This window comes from Thermobia domestica, chromosome 11, assembly GCF_964235325.1.
Source record: "Thermobia domestica chromosome 11, izTheDome1.hap1.1, whole genome shotgun sequence".
Taxonomy (NCBI): Eukaryota; Metazoa; Arthropoda; class Insecta; order Zygentoma; family Lepismatidae; genus Thermobia; species Thermobia domestica.
Window position 1 is genome coordinate 58411521 of NC_137464.1, and position 15371 is coordinate 58426891.

Below are 15371 nucleotides of genomic sequence, written 5' to 3' on the forward strand. Positions count from 1 at the left end.
CCCAAAGTTAAAAAAAAAAAAAAAAAACCTTCGATGAACTGGTAGATCATAGGTTTTCGGACACAGATGCTTGTTTCAGGGTTAATGTTTACAATAGACTTCTAGATATCATGTACAATGAAATAGGGAACCATTTTACATCGTTACAGACAACTGTTGATGAATTTTCAATCTTATTCCCGATAGTAGTTGTGAACCTTTCAGACCAAAAATGTTAGTCAAGGCTGAAAAACTACAAAAGAAGTACTAGCAAGACATTGGCCTGTCGCTATACCATTGGAATTAATTTTCCTTCGCACTGGACTTAAAAACCGTATTTCAAAGATCAACACTGGCAGTATTACTTTGGCTTCAATTGGCGGTATTACTATATGTGAGTTTAATACTATTGCTCCAAGCTATCCTGAAGTTTTGACTCTTTTTTATTTATTTATTTATTTATTTATTTATTCCTGACTTGATCCGTGATTGTGGCTTCCGCTGAAAGGCCGTTCTCAGTCTTAAAGAAGATCAAGAGCTATTTAAGGTGTTCAATGACACAGAAAAGAATGAGCGACATGGGAATGTTAGCAATCAACCATGAGAGTCTTCAACCATTGAGAAGAGAGATCTTATATGGGAGTTTACGGAGATGAAGTCGAGGAGGAAGGATTTCTTGTAAAACGTACGTATAGAATCTCTGTTCCGTAGCAAATAGAACACTAGGAATATTTCACTAAAATGTATTTATTATAAAAAGGAATTGAATCTAGAGGAGGGGCTAATTTTCTAGATCCGGTACTGAGCGGAGCAATTAGATTTCTGTTAGCTGAAAAGTTGAAACAAATCGAGGGCAGTGCAATATGGTAAAAGTTGTTTGAGTCTAACACAAGTGTACGAGTGTACAGATAAATTCAAGCAGGGTATAACAAGTGTTGAAGATCCGCGACGCCCAGGACGCTCTGTCTTTGCAGTCACGGAGAACAACAGTGCAAGATTTGATTAATTGATATACGGGAAAACAAGCGTATTACGGTGAGTGACATTGCATCAAAGATGAACTAGCTTTACCAATATATTTTTTTTTAATCGAAAATCTAGGATGTGATCTTTCTGTTTGCAAAGTTCAGTTTGCAATTTCACATACGGCCGTTTTGTTTCATTTTCATCAAATGGTGTACGTACGCCTCACCTAGCCGGTGGTAAAAAGGAAACATTGCATTCCCACTTAACTCAGAAACTATAGCTATAAAATTCAGCTATAAAACTAGATTAAATAGACGCATATACCTATGTGAATTTTTTTTCAGTAAATTATTTTTAACCTTTTATTACTTTGCGGAGAAAATCCCGATTGTGGCGTAGCTTAGATATTTTTCAGTAATTAATCTTAAGATTTAGAGAAATCGTAACCAAAGTAGGTTTGTAACAAATAGTTATTTAAACTTTCAAGTAAAACTAGATATACTCTTTTTTTATCATATTGACTGTCAAACTAAAGAAAGAAAGAAAAAATAATTTTCTGGGGATCACGCTGCGAAAATAGATTAAGAATTTCAAGCGATGATAATAATAAAAATCATAATCTTTATTAACTTGCTGAGAACAGCTATAAGCAAAATACAGCAATTACAAGTGTTAATGTTATAATTCAATATTATTAACAATAGGAATAAACTTAAAAAGACAGAAAACACAATGATAATTAGATATAAAATGAATGCAGATAAAGAAAAATTCTAATCATTTAAACAGCACCAGTTCTTAAATATCATTGAGTAGTGAAGTGGAATATAGTTCTAATCCGTACAGAAGTTTATTACAAGTCATGAAGTTAAACCATGTATCTATCACTTGAATAGAATAAGATATTAGCCTTGTACTGTATATTGGAACTTTTATTTCCAGTCCGATGTCTTAGAATAATAACCTAAACCTAACTTAAAAACATAAGATTTTAATAAAAAATAGTTTCGAACAATTGTGTTCAAAAGTGTTCGTAATAAGCTGATCCAAATAATGGATCCGTAATGTAATTTAGAACTTATCAACAATTCTTACAAAAGTACTCGTATATATGTATCTGGTTAATAAATGTGATGACATTGATTACACAGTAATGAGATTAAATACTACTACTACTAATAATAATAGTAATAACATAATTGATACCAATTCTTGACTCTTGCCAACGTTGACAAACAACATAGGAGACACTACAATTATTTCTGTTAGAATGTTTGTTTACATGTAATCTGTATAATTCTAACATTCTTAAGTACTTTACATTTTTTTACATGTAAGCTAACAACAAATAAGAAACGAGCCAAGGAATATGTAAATTACTAAATCCCTTTAATCGATTTCTGTACGTAGAAAGTTGATTGCATAGTTTCCTTTTGGAAGTTTTCTTCATACAGTAGTTGTCTGAAGTTTCATCCTATGGTCGTTTCTTGAAACCCAACAACAAACCTTGTCATTACGGTTTCAACACAACAAATGAGTGAAACGGAAGATCTCAGGATAGAGGATACACATTGGTACAATCCAAAACTTTTAAATTATGAATATCAATTCCTTATAAGGGCTATTTGAAATTTTCCAAGTAATACACAATTTATATTGTTTACCAAACATTGTTAAAGTCATCAAATCTAGGAGGCTCAAGTGGGCAGGTCATGTAGCCAGAATGAAACAAAGTAAGAAAACTTTCAAAGTTTTAACTGGAAATCTAATTGGAACATGATCATTAGGAAGACCTAAGCACAGATGGGAGTACAATGGTAAGATGGATTTCGCAAAAATAGGAATACAAAGTAGAAACTGGATACAGTTGTCTAAGGATAGAAGTCAATGGAGAGATTTTGTGAACACGGTATTGAATCTCCGGGTTCCATAGGCCATAGTGTTCGTTAGTTAATACAAAATTGTACCTCTGGGACAGAGGTCTACAAACTTTTTAGCCTACGGCCACATTGACTTCTCTACTAAGTCCCAAGGTCAAAGATCTAGCTAGCCTATAATACACTTTGTGGAGAGCGGCGGAATTAAGCAAAACGTCTTATGCTTTGTTAGTTGAAGTGTACAACGTCATCTTGTAGCGAATAGCAGAATTAGAACATATTCTGGAAAAGTTGTGCTGCGTGATTGATTATCTAAAAAAAAATCGAGTAATATCCAGGGTTTTCGATTATGTTCTACGCATCGAGAAAGTGTAATATAAATAGAGGAGACAATCGAAAATTGGACAGTTCCAAATGTTGAGTTCCGAGCTACAAATTTGATCTGGAAAGCGAAATAATACTACTAGTGTGTATTGTGACTATAATTTCTTAATGAAACTACAGTGTGCTTAATTCTGACAAGGAGGGGGGGGGGTCACGAAGTGGCTCTGCTGAGATGCGAACGAAACAATTGTGTTTCCATTTGATATGTTATAAGTAAACGAATTCCAAAGTTACATGTGGCACCGTGCGGAATATCGTGAGTTACAACACATTTTGTAATGTAAAAGCTACAAAAAGTTACCTGGCAGAATAGTTTAAACCGAGTCATTTGTTCGGAAACGGTTGAGTAAATGGAAAATTCGGCGAACACATATCCCACCATTTTCAAGGGTACACCTTTTGAGGTAGAAAAGTTTGCCCCACGGTCTCCATAGGGTTCCAGACAGGGTCCAAATGAAAAGTTTCAAATGGCGAAGGGAGTTAAGTAGCACATCGTTTAAAAGCTGTTGTTAAATGAAAGAAGATAGAGCAAGTCTAGACTCTCTACGACAAACCTGAACAAAATGGCTGCTGGTCAAAAGGTATCCAAGAAAGCCGCTTAAAACCTATGTCGAAAGGATAGGCATACCAATCTGCTGAAGCTAGGAAAACCAAATTTGACATGCATGTTGATCAGTAGGTGACGAAAAGATGCGAAATTTTCAAAAACGCGACATCTTGAGTTCAAAATGCCGCTCAATCCGCTGGTATTGGAGAAGAGAAATGTGGTATTTACGTTTATTGTCAATAGTAGATATACACAAAATATAAATGAGTTTCTATATAAATATGCTGTTTCTTGGAATATTGTGACCAAACCAACAAAGTTTGACGTAGCTCGACGTACTGAAATGACTTACACATGGTTCGGTACTGCTCGCCAATGTTATAAATGAACTTTATATATATATATATATATATATATATATATATATATATATATATATATATATTGTTTGCTTGAAATATGGCGATCAAACCAACGAATGGCATACAAATGCAACCATCATCAATACGTTACAATAAAGCCCCCAATCTGATTGGTGCAGAAAGTCCTTTATGTATGAAACACTTATGATAAAGTTAGAAAAATACCCGAAGGTATTCAACTTTCGTTTAACAGTATGAATAGGAAGTCAGAGTTGTGTGTTCGTCCTATATTCATTATATTCACATAAATGATATCGAGAGAACGTAGCGAACGTGCATTAGGAACAAAACATGTATGTGTTGTTACGGAATGAAATAATAGTTAAAGTAAATCGAAATTCAATTGTTGTTTAATCTTCCTGTTATTTTTAAATACATAATAGAGAAAAGTAGAGATTTAGATTTGTACTGTTATGAATGACAGACTTTTCAATTAAGTTTGTGTTTACATTTTGACCAGCCTCCATTTTGCACAGGATTATTGTAAAAAGTCGAAACTTGCTTCATCTTCTTTCATTTGACAGAGCTTTCAAACGATTTGCTACTTAATCCCCCTTGTCATTTGAAACATTTTAGTTGCACACCATCTGGGACCCTGTAGGCGCCCTGGGATGATACGTTTTAACTTAAATCGTTGTACTTTGAAAATAATGCCACATGTCCTTTCTTGTTTTCACATTTGTTTCACAGTTTCCGATTTATAGGGGTGGCCATGGACTTTCCAATTAAATTTTTGTTTACATTTTGACCCACCGCCATTTTGTATAGGATTGTCATAGAGAGTCAAGACTTGCCCCATTTTCTTTCATTTTACAACAGCTTTCAAACTGTGTGCTACTTAACCCCCCTTACCATTTGAAAATTTTGAGTTTGATCCCGTCTGGGATCCTGCGGGGGACCGTGGGGCGAACTTGTTATCCTAAAATGGCCTTGAACTTGGTGGAATACGTGTTCGCTGAGTTTTCCATTTACCCAACCGTTTCCGAACAAATTACTCAGTTCAAACTATTCTGCCAAATTTGTAGTTTTTACATTACAAAATATGTTGTAACTCACGATATGCCGCCCGGTGACACATAACTTTGGGATTCGTCTAGCTATAACATGTCAAATTCAAACACAATTGTCTTGTTCGGATCTCAGCATAGCCACTTCGTGACCCTCCCTTGTGAGTAGATAGAACAAGTGCATTCTATTCGTTCAGAACTCCGGCTTGTAATAGTATTAATTAGGATTATTTTGATTTAAAGTTACGTGGCATTTATGTAGATTTGCAAAAATTTGAAAAAGGAACCAAATATAGATAAGCCTAGTGAGTGCGGAACATTTAAAGAAAAATGGGATTTATCAATATATTGTGTTTGAGCCTAGTATTAAAAATAAGGTAATGTCTGTAATTTGCAATGAGACAACATTAGTCCTTAAAGAATACAATATAAAATGTAATTTGAGACAAAAAAATGTTTACAGAAACCCTAGGGTTAGAAAAATATTAGTATTTGAAAGTGGATTGAAGTCTCAAAGTTGTTTGAGAAAATAATTACTGAACAAGAAGCAGTAATTCGTATATATATCACATGTACCTCCATTTTGGGATCCACATGGTGTGCAGGAGAGTCACAATACCATATTGCAACGCTTATGTAATGTGGTAGGTGACACCTGGATAAACTCCTGCAATTGGATAATTCACGAACATATGGTAGAAAAAAATAACTTTTTTATATTTTTCATTAAAATGGATAGGGCGTTTTTAATTCTGTACCAGTACAAACACAGTTTTAGCTCATTCTTTCATTGGGCAGACGTTGAATTGGGCCGGTATGATACGACACGGTATACCAGTAGTAAACAAAGATGCCCAAAATCAGATAATCTTTAAGTGATCATTTTATATCTAATTAGCATTGTGTTTTCTGTCTTTTTAAGTTTATTCCTATTGTTAATAATATTGAATTATACCATTAACACTTGTAATTGCTGTATTTTGCTTATAGCTGTTCTCAGCAAGTTAATAAAGATTATGATTTTTATTATTATCTTGCTTAATATTTTCCTTTTTACATTATATTTGTACAAAATTTCATGAAGACCACTCACCCATCATTGTAATGCATTTTTCTGGAATCCATAAAGGATCACCACTGGAGGAATAATCTACTTCTACAATAGAGGAAGTAGTACCGTTCTGAATGTATAATCCTGTACCAGCGCCTTGTGCCTCAAAATCAGCTGCACTTCTTCCGCCACGGGTAATAATACCTACATAAAGAGAAAAATGTAAAATCGATCTAATGCATACAATTATTTTTAAATTGTTATATTTTGCATTAAAATGAAAGGTAGAATCCAGTACACCACACTAACATTCAAACTCAACTGCGATTCACTGTCAGCTTCAAGATAATTCGGTCCCAGACTACCAACCTTTTAAAACCATTTTTCAAATTGTTTGTATGCTGCATCATTTGGAATCATAGTTTTCAATTTATTTTTCAGAATTTGAATTTGTTTATTGCTTTACAAGAAAATACTATGTCCACGTTTATGCCCATTGGTTCCGTAACAAGCAATTGCATATATAAATATTTGTGAACAATTATGATACATTTTATTCCGTTTCTTGCTATACTACACCTTTCTTCTGATATATTATTACATTGTTGTGACACAATAAAACAACAGCTACATTTATATACTCAAAATAACATGAACGGAATACTATACTATTTTATTTAGTAAAGTTTTCTTTACATTTTTTTCCTTTCTTGAGAACATAACGTGACATCAAATTGTTTGTTGTGTTTCTGAATATCCATTTTCTTATTTTTGTGGAACACATAAAAGCAATTTTCATCTCTACTTTTCAAAAACAAACATATAGTCAATGTTTTCGTTCTTTTCATTCTTAGAAGAGCTAATCACAGAAGATGTTTTAAATTTGTTTTAAAGTTTAGATATCGACGATTCAGATAATAATCCAGATTTTAAGGATGATGACTCCAATAACTCTAGCAGTGAAGATAGCGACGGCGGTGTCGCAAGAGACGAAAATGGTAAACAATAAATTGCACTAGTTATCTATTCTAAAAAATTGAATTATCTACACAAAGTTATTTGGCCAATCACAAGTTTGTTTATTTAGAAGATGTCGCATTATAGATAATTGAAGTGGCCACATTTTGAAATGGTCCTCCGTCGTTTATTAGGATTGTACCAAAAGTTTTTCATGGTTGAACAAAAATTGGACAAAATTCTGAGGTAGTTAAAATTCAAATTTGAACGTGTCGCACTACAACTAAATGGACCCGCCTCTGATTGGCCAAATAACCTCCTGTATGTAATTCAGTTCTTTAGAAAAGATAAAGAGTACAGCAATTTATTGCTTGCCATTTTCGTCTGTTGCAACACTGCCATCACTATCTTCATTGCTAGAGTTACTGGAGCCATTATCCATAAAATCTGGATAGTTATCTAGATCGTCGATATCTCAATCCTAAAGCAAATCTAGAATATCTTCTGAGGTTAGCTCTCCTAAGAAGGAAAAGAACGAAACCATTGACTATATGCTTGCAATATTTGTTACATCAATGATTACCACAAATAGTAGAAATTATTATAGTTACAAATTCTCCTATACTTTATAATAATGAAAATGAAATAATGCTATCATTAAAAATAGATATTTAACTTCTTTCAATGCATTTATATCGTGTTTCGTTTCTAAAATGTACAATTTTGTAGCAAAACAAACCTAGAAAAGTATACGAAATAATATAGAGAAACAATTATTTAATATAAAACCAGTGTACACAATTGCGGACATTAAAAAATAAGCTCTCATTATTTTTTGTTCTCCAGAGATAAAGCGAAGCTAATAATTGCCAACAAGTCTCTGAAACTTTAATTGTTTATAACAAAAATACCTTGATGGTAGCAATAATATATTTGGGCGAAAATGATATTTGCTTTTCCAACTTACAAAAGTCTGTGTTTCACCAACACTTGCCATCTAAAACCAATTGAAAGACAGTGGAAAGGCACTTGAGCTTACCGGAAAAGAATCTATGTGGTGTTCAGACGTCCACGCGTGTGTACGCCAGGAATTAATCGAGCAGGATTAACGAAACGATCAGGTGCACAAATGTGCACATAGGGACAGAAGGGATTAAATATTATATTAACGAAGCTTAGTCAGATAGATTACAATTTCTCTCCCTCTCTCTCACACACACACACAATTTTTCTTATTTTTTTTCTGTTCTCCTATTTAATTTATTTTCTTTCTATTTTTCGTTCTGTGCAAAATTACTTATACATAATTACATATTATAGGGGTTTTACTTCAACAATGAGTTATAACATATATAGAGTTGTTAATGCAGTTTTTAAGGAAAATGTTCGAACGAATACAACTTACTCCACCTACCTTCATTATCTTCGAATAAAATAGGAAAAACTTAGAATGCCAATATAATCTTTATTGAAATTTTCGAGAATAGTTATATTCAGGTAAGCTAACTTTACTGAATTTTGGGACAGCAATAATATCTAATTGAAATCTTAAAAAAAAAACAAAAAAAAAACGAAGTCTTTAAGTTTACATCACACGGTTATACCGACTAGGCTAAATGAGACGGTGATGATAAGAAATTAATGAAAGGGTGGAATGTAGAAAGTGGCAGGAAACGGGACAAACCCGAGAAAACCGACACACACAATGTTTGTCCAACACAAAGCTTACTTGGGGCAAGCTGGAATTGAACCGGGACTCCATGCACTAGAGGTGAACGTTCTACCACTGAGCCACTGCAGCCCCAATGATATCTAATTATCTTATCAAAAATTGATTTATAACTTTTGAACAGACTTTGTAAGACCATTTACAAGTAAATTACAAATTTCGATTTCCTTTTGGAAATATAAAAGGAAAATAAATAAATAATAATCATCATCATAGGTATTCTGCCTTTATTGGCAGGTCACTTGCCGCAGCTGAGAAGCTTCCATACTCCACGGTCCTCCGCTAACTTCTTCGTCTTCGCGTATGATCTTCCTGTTTCTATATCATCCATTAATTGTAGTCTCCTTCGCCCCCTCCCTCTCTTTCCCGACACCATACCCTCTAGGACGTCCCTCATGATACAATCTCTTCTTAGGCAATGTCCCAACCAGTTTCTCTCCCTCTTCCTAATAATATCTAAAAGTGTTCTTTTCTCACCCACCATTTCTAACACTCTCTCATTCGTTTTGCGCTCGACCCAACTAATTCTTTCCATTCTTCTCCACACCCACATTTCGAAGGTTTCCAGTCGATTTTCATCAACTTTACGTAATGTCCACGTTTCCGCCCCATACAGTACAACACTCCACACGAAGCATTTTATGAGTCTTTTTCTCAACTCTTTCTTCAAGGTCCCAGAAAACAGACTTTTCTTCCTCCTAAAGGCTTCTTTCGCCATTCCTATCCTTGTTTTTATTTCACGTTTGCACTTCATGTTATTACTAAGAATACTACCCAGATATCGAAAACTATTTACTTGTTCTGTTTTCTCCCCTCCTACTTTTATATTTGACATAGACCCCTTCGTTCCAATCACCATGGCTTTTGTCTTTCTAACATTTATTTTCATCCCATATTCTTCAAAGCTCTTTCTAATTTTTTCTAATATTTTATTGATTTTCTTTTCAGATTCTGCAACAAGCGCCATGTCTGCAAATCTTATGCATCTAATCATTCTACCTCCTACCAAAATGCCATCATCATCATTTAAACTCTTTTTCACTATGTCTTCTAGATAGACATTAAATAGTATTGGCGATAGGCAGCATCCTTGTCAAACTCCCCTTCCAATTGTACTCTCTTCCGTCAGTTCTTCCCCAATCCTAACACTTACTTGTTGGTTCATGTATATAAAGAAAACTTTATATATTTTTTTTAATAATCTAAAGTGCAAAATTTGCTTCTGTTTCTTTCAATGGTATAATGTATGCCGTGGACCACAGAATACAAACAAACGAACATTTAAAGATATTTACTTTCTTCATGTACCTGTCATACAAAGTGTAAATCTGTAACAACGTCTAAGATGTTTTCTCTTCAACGATCACCCGAAAGTAAGCATCTGATGATTATGTCAACAGTTCGTGCATTTTCATCCGTACGGATATTATCGTGGTTACTACTAAATATGATGAATTAACGTGTTACATGCAACATTTCTATATATATTGTCTTGTGATCTGTTGACATGCTCAAGTGTTTACTTCATATATGCTTACTTCAAAACTACCATATCGATATTTCCATTGAAATTATTTTCTATTGATATTACGTTTTCAGTGAAACAAAGTTACGAAATGTGCTTTTCCTTTTAAAATATCTAAAATAAACGAAGTATCAACAAAGACCAATTGACTTTCTAAATTGTTTAAGGCAGGAGATTTCTGAAAGGTGTCTATGAGGAGAAAAAAAAATACATTAGATAATCTAATTTCACACATGCAACTTGTTCTTCTTATTTTAGGTGTTCATTTCGTCACAGTTTGCTTTGACTAAAACAGTATATAATTCTGTAATCTCACTTAAAGCAGTAAAGGTTGCTTCTAATCTTTTACAAATTATTAAAAAGCGGTTGAAAAAATTCCATGTTTTTCTAGTTTTTCAAATTGCATAGGATGACGACATTTTGAGTTTGCTGTGAAGAGCAGAATGATGTTTTGCAGAACAGAAACTGTTTATTATTAATATTTCTTTTAAACTAATTAAATCAGAATATAATTACTACTACATACTACTTTAGCTTTTATAATTGTGAAATCGAAAAAAGTTCGATAGTGACACAAGAACGTAGTATCATATTTTCCTATCTCTCCCTAGAAATCTTCATTATTTACTCCATTCAAATGTTGGGGTCGTAGCTAACAGCAAGATGTCGGGCTGGTTCTTTCACACTTTCCCAGGTACTATGATCGCTGAGAGACGTTATACCACATATGTGATGGGATTAAAAGTCCGTGGATACAAAATGCCTAGATAATAACTCCTAATTCTAATCCTAGAAATGGGTTGAGAAATAATGTCTATCTTTGTTAATTATTGTGTTTTGTGGAAATATGAAAATTCAAAAATAAACTACAGTCTTTGACTTTGGTGTTTCGTTGTAGCCTAGTGCTTAGTACTAACGCTGGCGCGCAGCGAATATACTAACAGTAGGGAAAGGGAATTGACCTAATTTTAGGGAGGAAGAACTCGAGTTCACCCTACATTAATATTTTCTCAGCAAATAAATATTGTTGTTATGAAAAGTAAATTTCCCTAATAACTTACATGGAAACCAAAAGAATTTTTAAAATACATTGGATAATTAGCACAAAATAATATGTTGCGAACAGCTTCTGAAAATTGATTACAAAATGAATACATAATTCTGTTAATCTTTTGACGAGTGGTATTTTTAATAGAAAATTTAGACTTTCAGTTAAGTATCTACTGCTTTAGCACTATTCATCCGAGTATAATGGATGATAATTTATTCAATTAAGAGTGAAATAAATTTTTAAATTGAACCAGATCCTAGAGTGTGTGACATCTTCCCCCCCCCCAAAAAAAAAGAAGAAAATGAGATAATTCGTGAAATTTCCCTCGAAAAGGATCCCTTTCTGGAAGATAAAACTTTCTGATATTTAGAGCTTTATTTATAGGTTAGGAGGTTTGGTAGAAGCAAATAAGAGTTATTTTCTATTCTGTATTCATGTACTGTGAACCTAATAAATGTAGTTAGACTTTCGTTAGAAAGATTTATTGGTCACTTGTATGAAAAGGAAAGAAACGAATGTGCATCAGTCCGAAAGAGCAATTTAAACGTGATATCATGAACTTGCATTCGCATCACAGATAAAATTTACTGCTTGCTTTGCTTCATGCGTCCCTTAAAATTTGAAAAGTAAGTTTTAGTTAAGGAATGACTATATATTAATAGCATATCTATCTATCTATCTATCTATCTATCTATCTATCTATATATATATATATATATATATATATATATATATATATATATATATATATATATATATAAATAGAGGTCAAGTGAACATGACATAACAAATTGGTATATATCAAACTCTGTCAAAGGATTAAGTGAATATAACTCATGGCTGCATGCAAAACACAGAAACAAGTGGAATATTTATGAAAAGATAAAGGAAAGTATTGCACAAGCCCGATTAGCACAATATACTAAATATTTCTGACAAAGCACTTGAATTTCAAAAAAATAAAAGAAAAGAAAAGAAAAAAAAGAAAGAAAGAAAGAAAGAAAGAAAGAAAGAAAGAAAGAAAGAAAGAAAGAAAGAAAATTACAAGCAAAGGTTTTCAAGTCACACTCTGATTTGACTGAAACTCCTGGAGTGAATAAAAGAATCAAAAGTAGAACACAAGTGTTTTATTATATCGGCCAACGTGAGGAATGAACGGGTAAACACCCCTCTAAACTGCAAACATAGGGTAATGACACATTTTAGCAAAGCCATAACTAGCAACGAACAATGGGAATTTTTTTGAAACTCCTGCAGTGAATAAAGGAATCCTAATTTTTTCTTATCGGTCAAGGTGGAAGCTAAGGAGGGATTTGGATAAGGATGTCATGGAACCAAATGATGTCCTGAATGTAACGTCTCGGAAACAGTCGTACCCGTGGGAAAAGCGAGTCTCTTGAGGTGGAACACGCAAAGACAGTTGGGTGAGGTGTTGCTCACCGTGCTTCAAAACTTTGAAACCAACGTCGGTGCACATTTACCGCTGCATGACATATGTAGAGTAGATCTGCAGTGGCGGGCTCTCCAGGCAAGTCAGGAGCATAATCTCGCTTAATTTACGGCCTCAAAAACATGATTGTGAGCATTTAAGTGCGCGCTCAATATTATTTCACGTAAAGTGACCAAACTTATAGCTGTTTTAAAACTAACTTGTTATGGTCTTAACAGGTGTAGTGTTGGGTATGTTCACAGTTTAGGGGAGTGTCTATTCCTTCGTCCCCCACGTTGGTCGATATAAAAAAAACACTTATTTCCTACTTTTGATTCCTTTATTCACTGCAGGAGTTTCAAGCAAATTCCCATTGTGCGTTGCAAGTTATGGCCTTGCTAAAATGTATAATATTGCCCTATGTTCGCACTTTAGGAGGGTGTTTACCATTTCATTCTTCACGTCCGGTGATATAAAAGAACACGTATGTCCTACTTTTGGTTCCTTTATTCGCTGCAGGAGTTTCAAGCAAGTTCTCGTTGTGCGTTGCTAATTATGGCCTTGCTAAAATGTCATATTGCCCTATGTTCGCACTTTAGGGGAGTGTTTACCCCCTTCATCCCCCACGTTAGCCGATATGAAAAAAAACACACATATGTCCTACTTTTGATTCCTTTATTCACTCCAGGAATTTCAAGCAAATCGGAATGTGACACTTGAAAGTCCTTGCTTGTTAGTACTGTAGATCCAATCCTTTTTGCGCTACCCAATGAATTGTTGTTAAGTCATAAGGAGAAGAAATAACGAAGTAGTCAAAAAGTAAAAGAAAAGAGAAAAGACTGTCATCTCCTTTTGGACAAACAATGACTGGAAATACTGAAATTGTTACAATTCTAACATTATTATTATTAATAAGCCTATTATTATTATTATTTGCTTGTAACGTAGAAAACTATAAGAATTTCTTGAACACTCATTTTAATAAGCATATACCTTCCCACCCTGACCAACTTGGTACGTGATTGTGCGAATGCTTCTGATAATAATCAAGGTTCAATTTTTGGTAAGAAGACAATTGACGTTCCCTATGAGACAATTGAGAATTAATTTAATAGAAATCTAGTTCATTTATCCTCTAGAAAGACCACAACGGCAACAGGGTTCATGTTGTTATCACACATCATCCAGCTTCAAACATACTGGCTAATATAACACTTAGTAGGCTGAATGGATAAAAAAAAAATACCAGAAATATTAACACTGTCAATCAAAAAGATGATTATGTTGAATATTCTCCATTTGACAGACCAGGACTCATAACTACAGTGTCAAAATTATTATTATTATTATTATTATTATTATTATTATTATTATTATTATTATTATTATTATTATTATTATAGTAATGACAATAATGAGACGTACTTGGATCTACTGTGTATACAGTTGAGAGATAAACTTCTTCTCCGTAGCGGTTGACCTTCCGATATATTGGAACGCGGTCATACTCGTATGGGTTCTCTTCAATGTCCACCTCACTCACTGCTATCTGTTGTTAGAAACATTAATTAGTATATAGTTTAATATTACATGTTAAATTTTAGTTATACTACACTACCCTCGAAATCAGCTAGTTAAGAAATTCTAAGTTCTGTTTTAATCTTGTAAAACCGTGTGTATGGTATGATTTAATTGTGAAATCATAGAAATATGACTAAGTTCTATTATACAACTATTGTTCCGAAAGTTCATGGACTGACAATATTATTTAGAGTCCGGGCCAGCAGGAGGATTTGCATGGATACCTTTTCGAAATAGCATACCGGTACTTTATACTCTATATAATTCTCAAACACATGTTGCAGACTATTTTCTGGGAGGCGGTGGAACGTAGTGGAAGTGGCAGGTTTCACTTCCTAGTTCGTGCTTACTTTCTTTATGTGTAAGTCCTTCTTAAGAGTCGACAATATATATATACAGTATATACAAACTGTAGGATTCAAGGTCTGGAGTGTATGGATGATGGCCTAGCGGATGCTCACCATTTTTGCCTAAAGCTTCCGTAACCTGCCTTATGACATATGGCTTAGTGTTATTATCATAGTAACAACCATTCTTCATAAAATAGTTACATCGTTTTGCGCATTCTTCTCCTCAAAACCACTTAAAAATAACTTGAAAGATTAGCATAATGATCTCCATTTACAGTTTGGTTACCTGAAACACAATGCAGTATTAGGCCTACTATTCCAAGAATATCAAAAAAGCAAAATTAACATTAATTTCACTGAGAAACCGAAAGTCTGAATATTTTTAAGAAGCGGTGATTAGCGTGTTTCCATAAGCTGGACTTTTGTTTTGCTTTGGGTGTATAATGTGTAATCGAGGACTCATCAGGGCTTGAGGATGTTCAAGGATTATGTTCAAGGATTGAGGATGTTGTTCGA

The 15371-nt window shown here is 33.8% G+C and overlaps 1 protein-coding gene across 1 annotated transcript in view; it reads right to left on the minus strand.

Moving 5' to 3' along the window:
* Positions 1-15371, minus strand: part of LOC145664091 (uncharacterized) — a 36716-nt gene that overhangs the window by 8580 nt on the left and 12765 nt on the right. Inside the window, exons 4-5 of the mRNA XM_081730440.1 lie at positions 14350-14473; positions 6276-6437 (exon numbers count right to left, since the gene is read on the minus strand). Of these exons, the coding sequence (XP_081586566.1) occupies positions 6276-6437; positions 14350-14473 (286 nt within the window). The remainder of the gene's footprint in view (positions 1-6275; positions 6438-14349; positions 14474-15371) is intronic.